The sequence below is a fragment of the Bos mutus genome, chromosome 15 (assembly GCF_027580195.1).
Source record: "Bos mutus isolate GX-2022 chromosome 15, NWIPB_WYAK_1.1, whole genome shotgun sequence".
In the NCBI taxonomy this organism is placed as follows: domain Eukaryota; kingdom Metazoa; phylum Chordata; class Mammalia; order Artiodactyla; family Bovidae; genus Bos; species Bos mutus.
The window spans coordinates 18,660,976-18,682,454 of NC_091631.1; the positions used below are offsets into that span (position 1 = coordinate 18,660,976).

The following is a 21,479-nucleotide window of genomic DNA, read 5'->3' on the forward strand; positions in this document are numbered from 1 at the left end:
TTCGCGTGTACTGAGGGAAGACGAGCGTGCCAGCAGACCCAGTCACTGCAGAGACAGCTGCTGCTGCTGCTAAGTCACTTCAGTCGTGTCCGACTCTGTGTGACCCCAGGCAGGGGCAAACACGACAAGCCTGTGCAGTACAATAAAAAGTTTGGGTTCTATTGCATTTCAAGTGCAATGGAAAACAACTGAAGGATTTTAAGCAAGGGGGTGAGAAATAACACTTTTCAAAGGTGACTCTAGCTGCTACATGCTACAAAACTTCCCTCAGTTCCCAAACTGAAACTGAAAACAAAGGAAATCTTAAACTCAAATAGACCTTTTATCGTCATAACAGCCCTCTCATACAAACATTACTATATATAAGTAGCCCCAAGTTTCACTAAAAACTGCTTTAAAAACAAGTGCTAAGGGATGTAGACCTTAATGAAGTTGGCTACTAACTGATGAATAATTCCACTGTGATGTCCTTTAGTTTAAAAAAAGTGAAAATAATAAGGTGGTTGATGATAGAAGACACCTCTTTTCCTTTGAACCTGACTTTGCAGAGTATCATGTGAGAAGAGACAACTCTGTGTTAAAAATAGTAAACTTTTCAGGAGAGTAATGGCTATAATTGAACAACAACAACAAAAAAACAGTATAATCACAAATGTTGACAAGGATATGGAGAAACTAGAAGCCTCATATGCTGCTGGTTGGAATGTAAAATGGCACATCCACTTTAGAAAAGGCTGGTAGAGCTCCTCAAAATGTGAAACACCGTTGTCACATGACCCAACAATTCTATTCCTAGGTAGAATTTTCCTGCACAAGGAAAATGAAACATGTTTTCATTTAAATACTTCTACACACATGTTCACAGCAGCAATATTCACAAGGGCCAAAAAGTGGCAACAACCAAATGCCCATCAACTAGGGAACAACCCAAAGTCTGCTAAACCGCTTTAGTCATGTCCGAAACTTTGCAACCCTACGGACTGTATGTAGCCCGCCACGCTCCTCTGTCCATGGGATTTTCCAGGCAAGAATACTGGAGTGGGTTGCCATGTCCCTCTCCAGGGGAACCTCCTGCCCCAGGGATCAAACCTGCATCTCTTATGTCTCCTGCACTGGCAGGAAGGTTCTGTGCCACTAGAGCTACCTGGGAAGCAAGCTATATCTAAACAATGGCATATTATTCCATTATAAGCATTTATTGGAGAAGGCAATGGCACCCCATTCCAGTACTCTTGCCTGGAAAATCCATGGACAGAGGAGCCTGGTAGGCTGCAGTCCATGGGGTCACTAAGAGTAGGACACGACTGAGCGACTTCACTTTCACTTTTCTCTTTCATGCATTGGAAAAGGAAATGGCAACCCGCTCCAGTATCCCTGCCTGGAGAATCCTAGGGACAGCGGAGCCTGGTGGGCTGCATCTATGGGGTCACACAGAGTCGGACACGACTGAAACGACTTAGCATAAGCATTTCTAAGTCCCGATACATGCTATAACAGGGATGGCTCTCAAAAACATTATGCTTAGGCAAAGAAGCCAAACACAAAAGAACACTTATTTTATGATTCCATTTATACTAAATGTCCAGGAAAACAAATCTACAGACATTAAATGAATTAATGGTTGCCTAGGATTCGGGCTGAGAATGGGGAATGAGGTTTCTTTTGGGGGTAATGAAAATGTTCAAACATTAGACTGTGGTGACATTGGTGATATAAATATACTAAAAATTATTGAACTGTATACTTAATATGTGGGAGAATTTTATGGTATGCAAATTAAATCTTAATAAAACTGTTAATTTTTTTAGAAAGTGTTGGAGGAGTCAAATGGCTTGCAATCACTATCTCTAATGATTGGAGCTCATCATCTTACAGCTTCTTTGGGCCTTAATTTTTTTTAAGACTATCTCATTATATGCATAATTTCTGTATACTGCATCACCTTGGCTCTTCAGGGGCCATTAGACGTAGGTTCTGTAGGAGATTAGAAAGCAGAAGAGAGAAGCCTGCGTGTTACCTGTCCATTCCCTCCCTGTATCACAACCATGGTTCCAGCCATGCTGCATCGTTTCACAACTACAGTTCCATCTGGGCTCTAGTAACTGGTGTCCCTTCATAGGCCTAGAAGTGGCTTCACACTGCTGTTACTCACTCAGTGTCTCAATATCCCTTTTTGGTTCCCTTAATTCTACTCCTCACCATACTATATTGAGCCCTTCACCACTGAAGTGGTCTCAAATAAATCATCTAAGAGAAATGATGTTTCATGCAGGACCCTGACTGATAACTGGTATAAAGGAGGTACAACTGGTCCTTTGTACCAGTTATTGTTAAATCAAATATGATTTCTTGAATTAAGTAAATGTTTTAATTTTATATACATCGTTAATGATTTTTACAAAAAAATCCAACTGCAGGTTGTATAAATGATACATTTGTTAAATAGAAGGTATTTCTGTTTTTCACTAAGAAAGTGAAATAAGTAGTATGGTATTTCCTGCCTAGTGGAGCAGTAGAACATATTCAAAGACCAATATACCAGTTCCAAATATTATCCACAACAAAGAGAGACAGACTTTGGCATTTGTAACAGATGCCCAAGAGAGACGATGCCAAAGTCAAGGCTACTCAGAGCTTCCGCTTTTTGTTCAGTCGGGAAATAAATTGAATGTGACAGTAATGTGGCATGTGGTTGGCTATCTGTGTGATGACAAGAGTCACCAAGACCTGATTGGACACAATTCCAATATTCCATCCCATCTTCCTTTTTTATTTCTGTCATCACCTGCATTACTGACTTTTCCTTTGAACAAAGAAAACATTTCAGGTCCAATTTTTTCCAATCCCAATATTTTTCTAGAATGTTTTTCTTTTAAAAGAAATAACATCTGTCAAAGCAAATTATTTTGTGATTTGAACTGCTGCAGTGTATTAACAATCTGTAATGTCCAGAAATTAACATTCATTTAAGAGGCAGACAAAAATGACATGTGGGTCCTCTCATTTCAGGCTAGGAAGGGATTATTGAAAGTGAACACACAGAGCTGGTTACTTCTTATACTACACAATAGAATCCATGTCTCCATGATTCAAACATATAAGTACTATGAAATATTTTTAATTTCTTTATTGTATCTTATTGTTTGTGGCCTAGTCTTTCCCTTACCAAGTTAAATTTCTTCCGTGTTTGAGAAACTAGTAGAGCTGAATTCTTAATCATCATAATTTTGTTCACTAATATTAACATGGTCTAGGATTTCTGGCATTAAGTAAGGAAAATCTTCCTGAAGATATACACTTAATTCTAGAGTATATATATACTTTCTACAGATACACACAATAATTCACACTTGTGAACAATTTTGTAGACAAACATTTGTACATCTTTGGTTTAGTACAAGAACCCCATAAACAACATTTTTGAGGGAAAGAGATTTTCAGGAGAATCAAAATCCAAACTTTTAACTTTCATTTTGATACGATACTTTTTCTTCTTTTGCTATAAATTTTTAAACTTTTATTGGAGTATAGCTGATTTACAATGTTGTGTTAGTTTCAGGCATGCCCTATAAATTTTACTAAAAAGTAATCAGAAATTTTCCAGATGCTCAACATTTTTTAAGGAAATTTCCCGAAATTTGTAAGCCCATTAACCAAAAACTTATAATAAAACCACTAGTATTTTATACAACTGCAATTGTACAATATTATTTATACTATTTTAAGATTGATTTCAGATACCAAAGAAGAATATTTATATATTGCCTTAAAATATCCTACATGTTATGGTTATGTTACAAATTTTCAAGCCTTTATCTTTCAGAAACATACATATGGCTGAAAGAGACACATACAAGGCATGAAATTCACTCTGAAATAAAACAAAGTAAATACAAAGTAGGGAGACAAAGTTGGTATGGACATATATGAAAGGAGAGTGATCATGTGCTAAAACTGTAGAAGCTGGCTAATGGATACATATGGATTCATTATAGCTTTAAAATGTGTTTGGTTTAAAATTTTCCATAATAAAAATGCCGCTGCTGTTTGTAGTAGAGAAAAATCAACTTCTACTAATTCAAGTTACAGATCCCTGGTCCAAAACAAAGGTGAATACAGAAGAAGAAATTATAATGAACACTGGAGAAAACGTATACATTTTGAAACAATAATTTAAAAAGATACCATAAAATGTTATTCCAGTGTCATAATTTACAAGCTAAAGTAACTTAAAATTTCTTAATAAACGTGTTCATTAAACCTGAATAACAGACAAACTCATTCCGAAGTATACTTTATGAGGATGCTAAATGTCCATAATAAGGTGCACAACTGTTTGCTGCTGTTGTTTAGTCGCTAAGTCATGTCAGACTCTTGCGAACCCACGGACTGTAGCCCACTAGGCTCCTCTGTCCATGGGATTTCCTAGGCAAGAATACTGGAGTGGGTCGCCATTTCCTTCTCCAGGGGATCTTCCCAACACAGGGATTGAACCCAGGTATTGAGCTCATGTCTCCTGTTTGGCAGGCAGATTCTTTACTACTGAGCCACCAGGGAAACCCAAGGTGCACAATGAAAGTGAAAAACTTTCAGTCGTGTCCAACTCTTTGTTACCCGATGGGCTATACAGTCCATGAAATTATCCAGGCCAGAATACTGGAGTGGGTTGCCTTTCCCTTCTCCAGGGGATCTTCCCAACCCAGGTCTCCCATATACAGGCGGATTCTTTACCAGCTGAGGCACAAAGGAAGCCTAAGAATACTGGAATGGGTAGCCTATCCCTTCTCCAGCGGATCTTCCCAATCCAGGAATCGAACCAGGGTCTCCTGCATTGTAGGCAGATTCTTTACCAGCTGAGCTATCAGGGAAGCCCTGAGTGGACAAAAGGTGTACACACAATAGGTCTATGCTAATTGGCTGGTATACTAGATTAGCTTTAAAAAAAATATATATATATTTTTTTTTTTTTTTTGGCTATGCGCTGGGTCTTTGTTGCTGCACGAGCTTTTCTCTAGTTGTGGCAAGTGGAGGCTATTCTTTAGATGTAACGAGCCGTTTTCTCATTGCGGTGGCTTCTCTTGTTGCAGAGCACGGGCTCTAAAGGTGCATGGGTTTCAGCAGTCGCAGTTCCCAGGCCCTACAGCACAGGCTCACTAGTAGTGGCACACAGGTTTAGTTGCTCAGCAGAGTGTGGGATCTTCCCAGACTAGGGATTGAACCCATCTCCTGCATTGGCAGGAAGATTCTTTACCGTTGAGCTATCAGGAAAGCCCTAGATTAGCTTTTAATAGCAAGTCTGGAGCCATCATCTTCTATGCTGTAAGTTAGGGTCATTGGGCCCAAACTTGCTCTTGTTAAAAAGTAATACAAAGATACTAACAGCAAAAGACCATCTCTTGTTTTTTTGTATCGCCACTGTTCTATTTAAACCCTATCCTTTCAAATGGTTCATACTCTTACTTTGGCATTGTCCAATAAACCTTATTTATGTAGCTTTAGCCAAACCAAATTGATTTCAATAACTTAATGTCTGTTTAAAAGGAGATAGTACCAGCTGTTCTAACAGATCAACATTCAGTTTGCTCAATATAAGAAATGTTTAAAAATGTTAAGCCATCTAATTTAGGCAGATCCAAGCAAAAGTATTTTAGCATATCCACATTTTTGTGTTTATCATGCTTCACTAGGTCAGATAAATCTGGTCCCAAGTTATTTAAATAGGATCAGTGATCACACAGTAATGAGAATGATGGCATTTAAGTCATACGAAAATTTCATTATTTTATATTTAGTTATATCCTATAGTCCTACAAACATAGGGTAAGTTACATGGTCAGGATCCCTAAAGAAACTTACATTTACGGAGGCCAAATTTAAACTCTGAGATATTAGATAATAACTCAAAGCAGAATGTATTCCAGCATTAACTATACTCTTCATTAGATCAATATCTATTTAAGACTTATTAGGTGACAGATATTTTCAGGAAGGGAGAAGGAAGGGGGGAGGACTAAACAGCTCAACTTGGATTGTCAAGAAACATCCAAGGGTTACTGGATAGGAGTCAACGATAAACAACAGTATAGAAATATTTACTATCAAGGACTGACAAGTGCTACGAAGAAACTTCAAGCAGGGTGCTGAGCGACACAGTGATGAAGTGGAGTACAGATGGGGACAGGGGAGCCACGGAGGGCCTAACAAGGCAGCATTTTGAACCCAAAGAAGTGCGGGAGAAAGCCCTATAGACAGATCATCAGAGCGAAGAGTGGTCCTAGTACAGGAAACAGCCCAAAGACCCCAAGATAAGAGCGTTCTTGTTGCTGTTCAAGGAACAATGGGAAAATGGTGTGCTTTTTTCAGAGATAAAAGAGACAGAGGTCAAGGGAGAATCTGTGGTCATGATTCTAGAAAAAAAAAATGAAAGAAAAATGAATGGATATGCTAAAACTAGGTCCATGCTCTCCTATTTACCTCTTCAGGTTACACAGTACTTCTACACATTTTTGAACACATGCTTACTACTGAACAAAAAGAAAAAAAAAACCCTAATTGCAGAAAGGCCTAGGAGGGGAAAAGTCCAGCCTAGCTAGACTGGCCCAAGGGAAATGCAGAAACTGTGTAACATCCTGGTAATAAGTCATCTAGCATGTTCCTAAAATTTAGAACAGCAGCAGCAGCAACAAAGGATAAACATTTCACAAAGAAGGAAGACATTTTGTATGTAAGTTTACCAAAAGAGTAGGCAATATGTTTTTAAACAAAGTTTGTAGTCTCACTTGCATCACTGGGGGTGGGGGTGGGAGGAACCTCTTATTGAAGTACTGTTTCTCTTACTGAAGTACTGTTTCTCAATGTAAAATACTTCTTTTCAAAAGACTACCAAATATCACTGTTTCAATTAGACTGCAATTTAAATCTACATTGCCTTCCTCATTCACCTTCCATTCTTCATTACCCTGTGTTTTCTCGTATCACTTACCAAAATACCAGAAAATTTACAGTTATGTTTATTATTTATCATCTGTCTCACTCCACATACCCAGTTTAAAAGTCATCAGGGCAGGGATCTAGGTTTTGCTCACTAATATATTCCAAGCTCCAAAAGCCATGACAGGCACTCAGTAAACATCTCTAAAATTCCCATATCTTAGGCTCAGTTCAGTTCAATTTAGTCGCTCAGTCGTGTCTGACTCTTTGCAACCCCACGGACTGCAGCACACCAGGCTTCCCTGTCCATCACCAACTCCCGGTGCTTGCTCAAATTCATGTCCATCAAGTTGGTGATGCCATCCAACCATCTCATCCTCTGTCATCCCCTTCTTCTCCTGCCTTCAATTTTTCCCAGCATCAGAGTCTTTTCCAATGAGTCAGTTCTTCCCATCGGGTGGCTAAAGTACCAGAGTTTCAGCTTCAGCATCAGTCCTTCCAATGAATATTCAGGACTGATCTCCTTTAGGATGGACTGGTTTGATCTCCTTGCAGTCCAAAGGACTCTCAAGAGTCTTCTCTAACACCACAGTTCAAAAGCATCCATCCTTTGGCACTCAGCTTTCTTTATAGTCCAACTCTCACATCCATCCACGACTACTGGAAAAACCACAGCTTTGACTAGACAGACCTTTGTCGGCAAAGTAACGTCTCTGCTTTTTAATAGGTTGTTTAGGTTGGTCATAGCTTTTCTTCCAAGGAGCAAGTGTCTTTTAATTTCATGGCTGCAGTCACCATCTGCAGTGATTTTGGAGTCCCCAAAAATAAAATCTCTGTTTCCACTGCTTCCCCATCTATTTGCCATGGAATGTTGAATTTTAAGCCAACTTTTTCACTCTCCTCTTTCACTTTCATCAAGAGGCTCTTTTCTTCTTCTTCGCTTTCTGCCATAAGGGTGGTGTCATCTGCATATCTGAGGTTATTGATATTTCTCCCAGCAATCCTGATTCCAGCTTGTGCTTCATCTAGTACAGTATATCTCATGATGTACTCTGCATATAAGTTAAATAAGCAGGGTGACCATATACAGCCTTGATGTGCTCCTTTCCCAATCTTGAACCAGTCAGTTGTTTCATGTCCAAACTAAACACAATCACAGAAAACTAAACAAACTGATCACACGAATCTCAGCCTTGTCTAACTCAATGAAACTATGAGCCATGCTGTGTAGGGCCACCCAAGATGGACGGACCATAGTGGAGAGTTCGTACACAATGTGGTCCACTGGAGAAAGGAATGGCAAACCACTTCAGCATTCGTGCCTTGAGAACCCCATGAACAGTATGAAAAGACAAACTGGGTGGGGCCACTGAGATTTTGTGGTAAGGGAACACCTTCATGAAGAGATGATTTTTAAGCAGAGATAAGAATGGCAAGAAGAGGGTGATAAGGTGATAAACATCACTAGCATCACCTAAGAACTAGTTAGAAATGCAAATTATTGGGCTCCACCTCAGATTTATTGATTCAAAAACTCTGGGGTTCGATCCAGCAACTTGTATTTCAACAAGCCCGCTGGGTGATTCTGAAGGACTCTTAAATTTGACAACCACTGATCTAGGGTTAGACTGAGTCAGAAAAGGGAATTACCAGAATTGTTCTGGCCTTAGGACATTTACATGTGCTCTTTCCTCACATCTTAGTGAAATGATACTTCAAGCATTCTGTACTTGACTGTCAAATTAATCTTATTAAAACTCTTTTTTGGGGCTGATATTATCATCATCATCATGCCTGTTAAAAATCCGAATTTCAAAGCTCCCTACTGAGCCGTAGAGACTAAACTCCATTGTCTGTCATCAAAAGCCCTCGAAAATCTAGTACACTGTGGAAGAGTATTATTACTCTGGTGACCTCTCCAAGGAGGTCTTCTCTGTACTGCGCCCAGGACTGCTCTGACCAGTAACCTGCGACAGAAGTCATGCTATGCCAGTTCAAGGACCTCCCCTTAACTAATCCAGCAGCTTCTACTCCCTCCCACTTTGGAACACTTGCTCTCAGAACTGCCTTCTTTCCGCTAATACCTTATGCCATTTACTCAATGTTAACAAAAATTCAGATCAGTCTGTATGCAATACACCTGAAAGATGCTTCCTTAATCCTCTTGAACTCAACATAACTTTTCCCTCGAAGTCCCCCAAGCATTTTTATACCTCTTTAAAAAAAAACAAGTATTCTGCTTAGGACTATAGTCATTTCTTTCATTCACTGAATGTTCTACGTGCACTGACAATGTGGCAGATATTGTTCTAAGTGCTGACAATAATGCTCATATGCTATACACTATTCTATATGCCAGACACCATTCTAAACGCTTTTCTGTGTTCTCATTTAATCTTCAAAAAAACTTCCTGTTTTCACACAGGGAACTTCAGGAACAGAACAATTAAGAGACTTCATTAAGATCATACTGCAAGTGGTGGAGTCAAAATACAACCCCCTTAAGTCAAATTCTGACTTAAGAGCTTATCCTATCAACCATTTCTCTAAACTGCCTTCAACAGATGTGAATAAGACAGCTCACTGTTCTCATGGAACATGCATTCTACTAGTGGTGGTTAGCGGAATGGGGAAGGGCAGCAATAAGTGATACATACGTGCTTAGTCGCTCAGTCGTGTCCGACTCTTTGTGACCACATGGACAGTAGCCCACGGGCTCCTCTGTACATTGGGATTTTCCAGGCAAGAATACTAGAGTGGACTGCCATGCCCTCCTCCAGGGAATCCTCCCAATCCAAGAATCAAACCAGGGTCTCCTGCATTGCAGGCAGATTCTTTACCAGCTGTGCTACCAGGGAAGCCAAGTGATATATATAAATCTACAAAATTACTTCAGAGAGTGATAATACAATGAAGAAAATAAAACTCTGTGATATAATACAGTGATGAGAAGTTACTCTACATAGGGCAGTCAGAGAAGATCTTTTTGAGGTGGTAACATCTGGGTGAAGACCTACATGTCCAGAAGTAGAAGCAAAAACCTGTAAAGAAACTCCAGATAAAAAGAACAACCAGTGCGAAATTCCTAAGACACAAATAATCTTAGCATGTTTCAGGAACAGAAATAAGGCCCATGTGGCTGAAGGATGGTAGATGGAGCGGAATGATTAGGTTGGAGAATTAGCCAAGGCTCAGATCACTTACGACCTCAGAGGCCACGATAAGGACTCTGTATTTTCCTGAGTAACACAAGGAGGTTGTAAGCAGGGTAATGACATTACCTGACTTCTATGTTGAAATGTTAATTCTGCCTGTTAATAAACTCTATTATAGAAAGGCTAAAGTGGAAACAAGGAGGCAGCGCAACTGTCCATGTGGGAACACATACATATGGAGATCAAACCAGCAGGATTTACTGAGGGAGTGGATATGAAAGAAATGAATCATAGATGGCGCCAAACTCTTAGGCATAAGCTACAAAGTAAATGGCAGCATTATTTACAGAGGTGGGGAAGATTAAAGGAGAATGTGGTTGCGGGGTTAGGGCGATAATCAGGTTTTAGATATATTATGTTTGAAATAGTTATTCAGTACCCAAATGGAGATGACAGGGAGATAGCTAGATATGAATCTAGAGATAGAGATTTGAAAATAATTTTGTATATATGACAACTTCACCAAGGGTGAGTAGAAAGAGAAGGATGGAACGCCAAGCTTCTTAGGCACTTCAGCATTTCAAAGCCAAGTAGACAGGCAAGAGTTGACTCATTGGAAAAGACTCTGATGCTGGGAGGGATTGGGGGCAGGAGGAGAAGGGGACGACAGAGGATGAGATGGCTGGATGGCATCACTGACTCGTTGGACGTGAGTCTGAGTGAACTCCGGGAGTTGGTGAGGGACAAGGAGGCCTGGTGTGCTGCAATTCATGGGGTTGCAAAGAGTCGGACACGACTGAGTGACTGATCTGATCTGAGGCAGCAAGTATATGATCCTGTAACCTTTCTCAATTACAAGTTTGTGTTTTTTTTTAATGAAGTATAGTTGATGTATAATGTAAGTTACAGGTACACAATACACTGATTCACTGTTTTTAAAGGTTACACTGCATTTATTGGATCACGTTCTTTAAGAGGCAGGACAGCGTCTCCTTCATTTCTGCAGTACCCTGTAGAACTTAGCTTAGTAACAGAAACTCAGAGATGCTCAGTACATTTTAATGAGTGAATGAATTTGACATTGGACTTCTCAAGCTTTCACTGCAGAAATATACTTGATAAAGGCAACAGTGCCTTGCATATACTGGGCACACAAATATTTGTTTAATGAAAAAGAAAAATCCTGTGTTTTGCTATATACACATTAGTGCTCACACTGTTCCAGAGAGTATAACAAGGAAAGGAGGAAAGCAAGCAGCAGCCTGTACCTCCACGCTTCCTACCAATGACAATCACAAATGCCCTAACCCTTCATTCTGGTCCCGACTACAGAGTAGACAGGGAAGGTGGGGAATGGCACGAGAGACAGCAGCAAGGAACAAAGGGCTTCCAATTCCCATGCTAAAACAGAGTTCTGGTTTTCATGCCATAAGTAAGTATTAATATTAAACAACAATTATATACCTAGCTCAGATGGTAAAGCGCCCGTCTGCAATGCAGGAGACCTGGGTTCAATCTCCGGGTTGGGAAGATCCCCTGGAGAAGGAAATGGCAGCCCACTCCAGTACTCTTGCCTGGAAAATCCCATGGACGGAGGAGCCTGGTAGGCTACAGTCCATGGGGTGGAAAAGAGTTAGACACGACTGAGAGATTCCACTTTAACTTTCATATGCCAGGCACTAGAGTACCATCTTCTCTGGCAGCTCAGTGGTAAAGAATCCACCTGCAGTGCAGGAGAGGCAGGATACACAGGTTCCCTAGGTTGGGAAGATCCTATGGAGAAGGAAATGGCAACCCACCCCAGTATTTCTGCCTGGGAAATCCCATGGACAGAGGCCCCTGGTGGGCTACAGCCCATGGGCTCACAAAGAGTCGGACACAACTTAGTGACTAAACAACAAAAAAGTTACGTATCAGGTAGAGAGCAGTAGGCAAAACACAGTGTCCCTCAAAGAACTTCCATTCTAAAAAGGAAGGCATCTATTACATAAACAGTATATATGCGTGCTCAGTGGCTTCTGCTGTCTCCAACTCTTTGTGACCCTATGAACCGCAGCCCAACAGGCTCCTCTGTCCATGGGATTCTCCAGGCAAGAATACTGGAGTGGGTTGCCATTTCCTCCTCCAGGGGATCTTCCCAACCCAGGGATCAAACTAGCATCCTTTCTGTCTCCTGCATTGCAGGTGGATTCTTTAGCACTGAGCCACCTGGGAAGCCCCACCTAAACAGCATACAGGTATGTAATTACATTTCTAAGAATTTTGCTGAAACACAGTATGTATATACCATTGCACAGAACAACAGGGAGCAGAGGTTGAAAGGCAGGAGGTTTCTAACATGAAATACCTTAAGAAGTCAGGTTGGCTGTGGCGGATTCATTTTGCTATTTGGCAAAACTAATACAATACTGTAAAGTTTAAAAATAAAATAAAATTTAAAAAATGCAAAAAAAACCCCTCAACATTCATAAAACTTAAAAAAAAAAAAAAAGAAGTCAGGTTGGGAGATAGAAAAAGGGTGAGAGATAGGTGGAAGGGACAGGGTGTAGGAGAGCTTTAGGTAGAAAGCAATTTAGGATGACCCAAGCAATTTTAAATGGACCAGTAAATGCAGGACCATATACAACCCATTTCAGATTTTTAAAACCTTGACCTTAAGGTGTAGGAGTAGCAGTGGAAAGGTACTAAGCAAAGGAACAACATGATCAAATTGCTAGATTTGTGTTTTTAAAAACCACTCTGGGACTTCCCTGGTGGTCCAGTGGTTGACTCCACGCTTACAATGCAAGGGGTCAGGTTTGATAACTGGTGAGGGAACTGATCCCAAATACTGCCAGAAAGATCCCAAGTGCCACAACTAAGACCCGGCACAGCCAAAAGTTAAATTAAGTTAAAATCACTCTGAATTCTATGAACAGAACAAACTGAAGTGAGGGAGGCAGAGGAATGGACTGGGAATTTGGGGTTGGTTGATGCAAACTACTACATTTAGAATGGATAAATAACAAGGTACTATATCCAATCTCCTGGGATAAACCATAAGGGAAAAGAATATTTAAAAAAGAATGGAATGTATATATGTGTAAAACTGAGTCACTTTGCTATTCAGCAGAGATTGGCACAACACTGTAAATCAACCACGTGCTTGTGCTTAGGTGCTCGGCTGCATCTGACTTTTTTCAGCCCCACGGAGCCCGCCAGGCTCCTCTGTCCATGGGGATTCTCCAGGCAAGAGTACTGGAGTGGGTTGCCATGCCCTCCTCCAGGGGATCTTCCCAACCCAGGGATTGAATCCAGGTCTTCCACATTGCAGGCGGATTCTCTACCATCTGAGCCACCAGGGAACCCCAAATCAACTATACTTTCATTTAAAAAAAATAAAGGAATGAACTGAAGGAAGGAAAGGAAAGATTTAAGATTATTTAGTTATCCAAGAGAAAAATAATAGTGGCTTGGATCAGGCTGGAGCAGCAGAAACACCAAGTAGACAATTCCAAGACATTATTTAAGAGATGAAACAAAAGTCAGCAAGGTTTGGTGACAGAGCACGCACAACTCCCGGGTTCTGGCCTGAGCAACTAGATGGACAGAGGCGTGACTGAGAAAGGCTTCACTAGAGAAGCAGAGGTGGGGTGGATGGGGAAAGTATGAGCTCATCACTGATGATTCCTGCTACGTAGCCAATGAAAGCTCGAAGAGGTAGATGGATACGCAACTAGGTGCTCAGGAGAGGTTTGGGCTTTAGATGTATATATGGGCATCTCTAGAGATGGTATTTTAAGTCATGGGCATGGATGTGATATCCTACGACAAAGTGCAGAATGGACAAGAAATCCTATCAACCCCAAACCCTAAGGAAACAATATGTGGAGATTAGAAGAGTTAAGAACTAGTGAAGAACAGGAAAAAGCAGTAGCCCAGAGAGGAAAGAGGAAAGTCAGAAAGTACAGTGTTATGGAAATGAAAGGAAGTATGTTTCAATTAGGAAAAAAGATGGACAACAATGATAAAGAACACTGAAATAACGATATTAATGATGGTCAGGATTCCAGGCCAGTTATAAACGATCATTAACCCATTACATAGGCAGATTACAGTATCAGACTATCCAAGGAGTCCAGTTCAGTAATGAAACATGCCCAGGTTTAAATCCCTGCTCCACTACTTACTTGCTATGTGGCTGTAAGTTTATTAATCTCACTATGTCTCAGTTTCCAATTCTTAAAAAAGAAGGTATAAACAATGCCTACCTCAAAAGATTACTTTGAGGATTAAATAGTGTTTGCATTGATCACTTAAAACAGTAGCTAGCACAAATAAGTTGTCAGTAACTGACATTACTTACAATATTACAAATTACTTACAACATTGTTTCTATGGGAAATTACAACAACAGAAGTTTGTTCCAAATAACCTTTCACTACTTTGCGATTGTCTCAACTCCTTACAAATTGTGATCTTTCAGGTCTTATCCCAAAAGCCTTGAGGAAAATGCTAGATTTAAAACTTACTCGAAATGTCCTTGGGCTTACCCCGGTGGCTCAGTGGTAAAGAATCTGCCTGCAATGCGGAGAACCTGGGTTCTATCCCTGGGTCCAGAAGATCCCCTGGAGGAGGGCATGGCAACCCACTCCAGTACTCTTGCCTGGAGAATCCCATGGACCTCATCTGGCAGGCTATCATCCATAGGGTGGCAAAGAGTTGGACAGGATTGAAGGAAGTGAGCGTGCACACAAAATGTCCTTAATACAGTAGCCGATCACTTCTGGAGAAACTAACCATTGTTTTGCTTTTTGGAAGGACAACCTATCACACTCATTACATTCATACTAAAATCAGGATGAATTTATAATTTATTTAGGAAATTCTAAAAACTGGTGGCAAAAAAGACTGTTTCAAGTCAAAAAGGCAAAACAAATATAATTTTATTTTAAAACAAAATATTTTGTTTAGTCATCTTCTGGTGTATATTCAAAAACCAACACAACATCTATCATAACTATGATGAAACGGCCTGTCTCTTCCTATTCTGTACAAAGACACAAATGTCAGGAAGAGAAAAGATGCAGGTCTGTAGCTTCCTGATGATCATCTTATATCCAAAAACATGTAAAGGTATTTAGAGTACCTAAAATAGCCCCACAAAGAACATTTCTAACCACATGGTGACAGATGAAGATATATGCTCATTTGGTCCCTAAAACTAAGAGGACAAATAAATGGAAATGTATATACAATCAGGTCTTATCCCTGAAATTTCCATGTACCCAGCAAGAAATATTTTAGAAACATTCAGAAATCTCTATACACTCTATTTAAAGTGAAATGCTAGAGTTTTCCCATTAGCTCTTTATTTTTCAATTGTTAAACCAATGGAAATACCTAGTATCTTGTGGAGCCATTATATCAAGAAAGTGTTATTTTGGAACTCATGAAAAAATGTTTACCATGCTATTTCCTATCAGCTGATGAAAATGTTTCATTTTAGGACCAAGTAAAGACATAAAGTAGAATGTTAGATCCCATATCAGTAACAACTGAACGTCACTACCATCTGTTAGCTTCTGAATAGGTTATTGGAAACAAGGTGACAGACAGGCTAACTCCTTGCGGATAAGTATCCACATCACATCATCACAACCAGTATTCATTTGCACCTTCAAGAAAAACTGCCACAAGGGGGAACAAAAACATTCAACTGATACATGAATTATGAAACAGCTTTTCAAAATGTTATAAAAAATATGAATAGTCTTCTGAAAACACACAATACTTACAGACTTACAGGGCATATTTCAGATTCAGTATTTTTTATATAACTGAAGCGAGCACTAGCACAGAATAAAATGAGGTACAATTAAGAAGTGTGTGTAGCCCTGTACAGATGGCCTGATCCTAACACAAGATGTTAACAAAGCAAGTTCATGGGGGAGGGGGAAAGCCTGCATTTTCTATGCTATAATTTAGCTAACTCCACCCCCAAAATATATTTTAAGAGGGGAGGGGCTGAGCATTTAAGAATCAATCGTTTTCAATAAACAAAATAAATCCCTTTTAGATTATGTGTTCCAAATAAATCTACTTACTGTTTTCAAATGTGTTTGGGAAGTCATTCTTTGTTACTTTGATAAATAACATTTGGAAAATATGACAAGTAGATTTTAGTTTCTTGCCTCAGAAGTATTCTGCTAAAAGAAACAACAGAAATAACTAGATAGCATTTGTTTCATGTACCTAATAAAACATTTGTCATTTAAAACATAAACTATGCTGCATAAACACCTATCATTGTTCACTGAAGAGAAAGTAACTTTAATTTGTAAATTATGGTATATATGCAAAAGCTACTTGTAAAATGATAAGGCAAATTACCACCAAAAATAAATAAATAAAAGGGAAAAGTGCCAAACATTTTTCATGAACTCCTTAAACTGTATATAGTTCAAAGTTATGACTATTTCTGAGAGGTCTCAGCATTTAATTATTTAGCTCCACATTGGCACATCACATTATTATATTCTTAACCCCATCTCTTTTAAACAAAGGACATTAAATTTTCTATGAAAGCATATTTTCCTTTTCTTGAACGAATTTTTTCTCATTCTCTCAACAATCATCCCAAGGTACTATCTAAGACAAAGACCAGTTACTCTTCGCACATACTTTCCAAATCATGAACGTGCAACTTCTACAAAAGAAAACCTAGAATACTGTAATATATATAAAGTAAAAAAAAAAAAAAGTTCACTTCTGTTGTGACAATAATAAAAAAAATTTGATGAGATCATAAAGCCACGAAGCTTCCTGTTGGTAGCTGAGGATGAAGTCATTAGCAACCCAGGATTCCCTGGTCCTTGTAATCAGAAGCTGCACCTACCAGATTTCTGCATTGTTCGGCAGAGGTAGCTTTAAAACACCCCGCTCCCAAATCTTCCAAACCAAACCACGCCTTCCAGTTATCATTCAAATGGACCGTTTCACAGTGTAGCACTACGACACATTTCCCGCGAGCTTAAACATCTAGTAAGAGTCAACATTTTAGATTCCCTTGGTCATGCTGGAGCAAAGATGAACTCTTGAACTCCACGCTACATAATGAGCCGGGGCTTCAGAAACGAGATGGAGAAGCATGCTTCGGTTCTTCAACCTTTACGGCCTTCACTGACCGCCCCCCTCCCTCCGGTTTCTTCCCAACTCTTAGTCACCCCAAAACACAGAAGGCAAAGAAAGATTCCTTACTTCCTGCTGTTGTTAAGAGGAGGACACCCAAGAGTAAGTTTGAACGCATGGAAGAAAAACAGCTTCATCTTGGCCACCACTGCGAACATATGTCACCCAGCCCAGGCGCAGCGTTCGCATCCCCGGGGCCCCCTGGCAGGCCCCCACGTCCCCGGGATTCTCCAGCAGCACAGACCACCCCCGCCCCAGGTCCCCCAATGTCAGGGACTCGGCTCCGCGCCTCTTGCGCTCCCGCCTCCCCCACCCTCACGCTCACCGCCGGGGCCCCCAAGACCACATTGTCCGTCACAATACAATGGAATGTCACTGCCCCGAACTCCTCGGCGGCCCGCTTGGCCCCCCGGCACGAGTCCCGAGTTTCCCTGATCGCCGAGTTCAGCCAATAACCCAAACTTCACCATGTGGAAGCCCAGGACGCGGAGGTGACGGGGACCCACGACTCCCGCCCAAGCCTCCCTTTTACCCACGCTCCCCAGCTGCGAATCCCACATCGGGCGCCCCCACCCACCCCGAAACCACCCCACAGGAATTAGCAGCCGCTTCTCCCGGCAGGGTGAGGGCAACGAGACGAGCAGGGGGGGTTCCCCGCCGACCCGAACCCTCGGGGGGTGCTGCACGGGGGCGAAGGCCCCAAACGCATCCCCGGCTTTTCCGGGCCCGCCAGGACCCCCCGCCGCCCACTCTCCCTACCTGGCCTTGAGGCTGGGGCTGCTACCGCCGCTGCCGCTGCTGCTGGAGGCGGCGGCCGCGGCTCGGGGTTCGTAGGCCCAGGCGGGGGCGGGGGGTGGTGCGGCGGCGGCGCTGGAGGGGGCGGCGGGGGGCGCGGGCGGCGGCGGCGGCGGCGGCGGCGGGTCGGCGAAGCCGGAGGTCGCGTAGTTCCTGTCCATCGTGGGGGCGGCGGAGGGCGGGCGAGCTGCGGTGGGGGCTCCTCTAGGGCCCAGTGAGAGGGGGGCGGGAGGGGAGGGAGGGGGCGGGGGGAGGAAGAGGAGGCGGCGGCGGCGGAGGGAGCTGCCCCCTCACATGGCCGCAGGCGAGCGAGCGGAGGGCGCGCTGGCCGGTCTGTGCCGGGGGGAGCCGGGCCGCGGTGCGCCGCGAGGCCCCAGCTGGGCGTCAGGGGAGCGGCGGCATCCGTGGCCGGGACTCGCGGCGGCGGCGGCGGCGGTGGCTGCGCCCCATGTTGGTGGATTTCCCAGGATGCACCTCCCGGCCCCCCCCACCTCCGCCCCGCGGCCTCGCCCCGCCTCCCCTCGGCGCCCCGCGCTCGCGGCTCGCGGGCCAGAGACCGCCTCCTCGTCCGCTGCTGCCGCCGCCGCCGCCTCTGGAAGCCCAGCCCGGGCGGAGAAGGCTTGAGGCCTGCCCGGCCCAGGCCAGCTCCGGGAATCGTAGGGGCGGCCGCCAGCCGTAGCCCGCGAGCCGCGGACTTCCCGCCCCCGGCTGCTCCAGGGGAAGCCGTCGGCGCTCGCCGCGCCCCGCGTGGGAAGGGGCCGCGCCTGCCGGGCGTCCTCCGCGAGGGAGGGGGAAACTGAGCGGAAACCCGGCGCGGGGTGCTGCGGCGGGGGAGCCTTGTCAACGCTTTGCCTGGAGTTCGTTATTTGACCCTTCGAGTTATTTTGAGTGACTCAAATACTCAGTTCTCAGATCGCGACTCCTTTCCCTGCGCCTCGTCCCAAACCAGAAACAGCTGAGCAGACTGTTTTACAGTTCCGTTTACTCCCTTCCTGCCCAAAGCTTGCTGGGCTAGAGGACCCTTTTCCTGCTGTTAGGGGAGATTTATATTCAAAGAGATTCAAATTCAAACGTATTCTTTTCCAACCCTCGTTGAAAGGACCTTTCCCTGGGGGGCTCTTATTAACTGTCCCCACCCCCACCTTGGGGATTTTTCTCATTCTGGGTTTCAGAATCTTCTGTCCCAAGATGAATACTGCCCCTTCATTGATTAATACAGCCGCCATCTGGATGACTTTAATTACCATAAATTTAAACTCAGAGTGCACAAACTGTTGAAGTTTTTTGTTTGAGGCTTGGAACTTCAGCAGGACTGTATCCAAACGTCTCCTGTCCGGCGTCCAGGTTGTTTGGGGGAGGAGGGGAATTAAAGATTATTTGCGGTTCCCTATTGTATGTGAGAGTTGTTGTTTCTTCTAGTAACTTATGTGTAGTGAAACAAGAATCATAGAAACCACTATTTGGTCCTTAAGGCATAAAAAGTTAATAACAGTGAAGTTGATTGACCATCACCCTTTTAAAAAATCAATACAGGTTTAACACCTATTTATGTGCTTAGTACAGAAATCTGTCCCTCAAGATAAGCTTAACATGAAAGTTAAATCAGGCATCGTAGAAGACAATAAATCTGATACATTAACTCTGATCACCATGCAAAAAGCAATTTAAACTTCAGTAATCCCTGGTTTTGGACCTGCTGTTCCTTCTGAGATTAATTTTGTCCTGGAAGATTCTGTTTTCCTCCTGGCGCCTACATCCTTTTGTTCCTATTCATTCCTTTTTTTGTAAGTCTTTCGTCACCTGTGCTGCCTGCAGTCCTGTCCCGGGGTGGGGAAACGAGGAAGAGAGTAGTCGTTATTTACAAATGAATTCAAATGTGTGGACACAAGTGACTTTGCCGATTTTATGTTAATCCCAGTATGCATTTTCTGAGGACATCTTTGAAAAGTGGTTTTCTTTGGAGAAGGAATTTGCCAGATAATCTAAGACCCTGCAGAGAAGTAACAAATATTCCATACAACATTTATTTTTCTTACTTCTGACTGGAAATCTGTAATCTATATAAATAAAGCAAAGTTGTAAATATTTTTCTGAGCACTAAAGTTTTGTCTGTATGAAAAGTGGAGTGGCATGTTATAAATGTTTTATGGCAGTTTGATACTCACAACTGGTACTCAGAACTTATGCAGGCAATACCAAACAACTGGCAATAAAACCTTTATAGTCCTTCACACCATTATGTAGTTTGTTTATGTCACATAAATCAGAGAAAAAATATTAAGGGAAAATTTTAGTATTTTAAAAATAATATTACTGTGTCACCATATGTGATGTTTCTTTGCCCATTAAGTGAAATTTAGTTTACCTTAAGTCAATGCAAGTATATTTCCGATGTTACAGCATGTCTACAAATAACATCATAAAACATCACAGTCTTTTTGGTAAAATTAATGATACTTTGGCCACCTCATCCGAACAGTTGAGTCTTTGGAAAAGACCCTGATGCTGGGAGGGATTGGGGGCAGGAGGAGAAGGGGACGAGAGAGGATGAGATGACTGGATGGCATCACCGACTCGATGGACACGGGTTTGGGTAAGCTCCAAGAGTTGGTGATGGACAGGGAGGCCTGGCGTGCTGCAATTCACCGGGTCACAAAGAGTCGGACCCGACTGAGCGACTGAACTGAACTGAGTGATATTACCTGAAGAATGTCGTCTTCCCTGCTGAAAACATACTCCCAACACTACAAACTTTTCATGTTATCTTTCAAATAATTCCCAACCCAGCTGTTTAAATCTGATCTGTTGCTCTTGTTGTTTAGTCTGTAAGTTTGTCCAACTCTTTTGCACCCCCATGAACTGTAGCTCACCAGGCTCTTCAGTCCATGGGATTTCCCAGGCAAGAATACTGGAGTGGGTAGCCATTTCCTTCTGCAGGGGATTTTCCTGACCCGGAGATCAAACCTGTGTCTCTTGCATTGAAGGCGGATTCTTTATCACTGAGCCACTGGGGAAGCCCTTTAAGTCTGATTTAGACAGCACTAAAAGGAAAAGGTCAGTTTTCATTCCAATCCCAAAGAAAGGCAATGCCAAAGAATGCTCAAACTACCGCACAATTGCACTCATCTCACAGGCTAGTAAAGTAATGCTCAAAATTCTCCAAGTCAGGCTTCAGCAATATGTGAACCATGAACTTCCTGATGTTCAAGCTGGTTTTAGAAAAGGCAGAGGAACCAGAGATCAAATTGCCAACATCCGCTGGATCATGGAAAAAGCAAGAGAGTTCCAGAAAAACATCTATTTCTGCTTTATTGACTATGCCAAAGCCTTTGACCGTGTGGATCACAAGAAACTGTGGAAAATTCTGAAAGAGATGGGAATACCAGACCACCTGATCTGCCTCTTGAGAAATTTGTATGCAGGTCAGGA

The 21,479-nt window shown here is 42.3% G+C and overlaps 1 protein-coding gene across 4 annotated transcripts in view; it reads right to left on the reverse strand.

Annotated features, from left to right (window-relative positions):
- QSER1 (glutamine and serine rich 1) overlaps window positions 1–18,356 on the reverse strand; it is an 80,044-nt gene extending 61,688 nt beyond the window's left edge. For 3 of the 4 annotated variants that reach the window (XM_070383593.1, XM_070383594.1, XM_070383592.1), the window contains exon 1: window positions 18,015–18,356. In XM_070383593.1, coding sequence (XP_070239694.1) covers window positions 18,015–18,211 — 197 coding nt within the window. In that variant the 5' untranslated portion in view covers window positions 18,212–18,356. Of the gene's footprint in view, window positions 1–16,171; window positions 16,271–18,014 lie in introns of those variants that run through there. The other variant, XM_070383595.1, reaches the window with a different exon arrangement.
- Window positions 18,357–21,479: the final 3,123 nt, after the last annotated feature.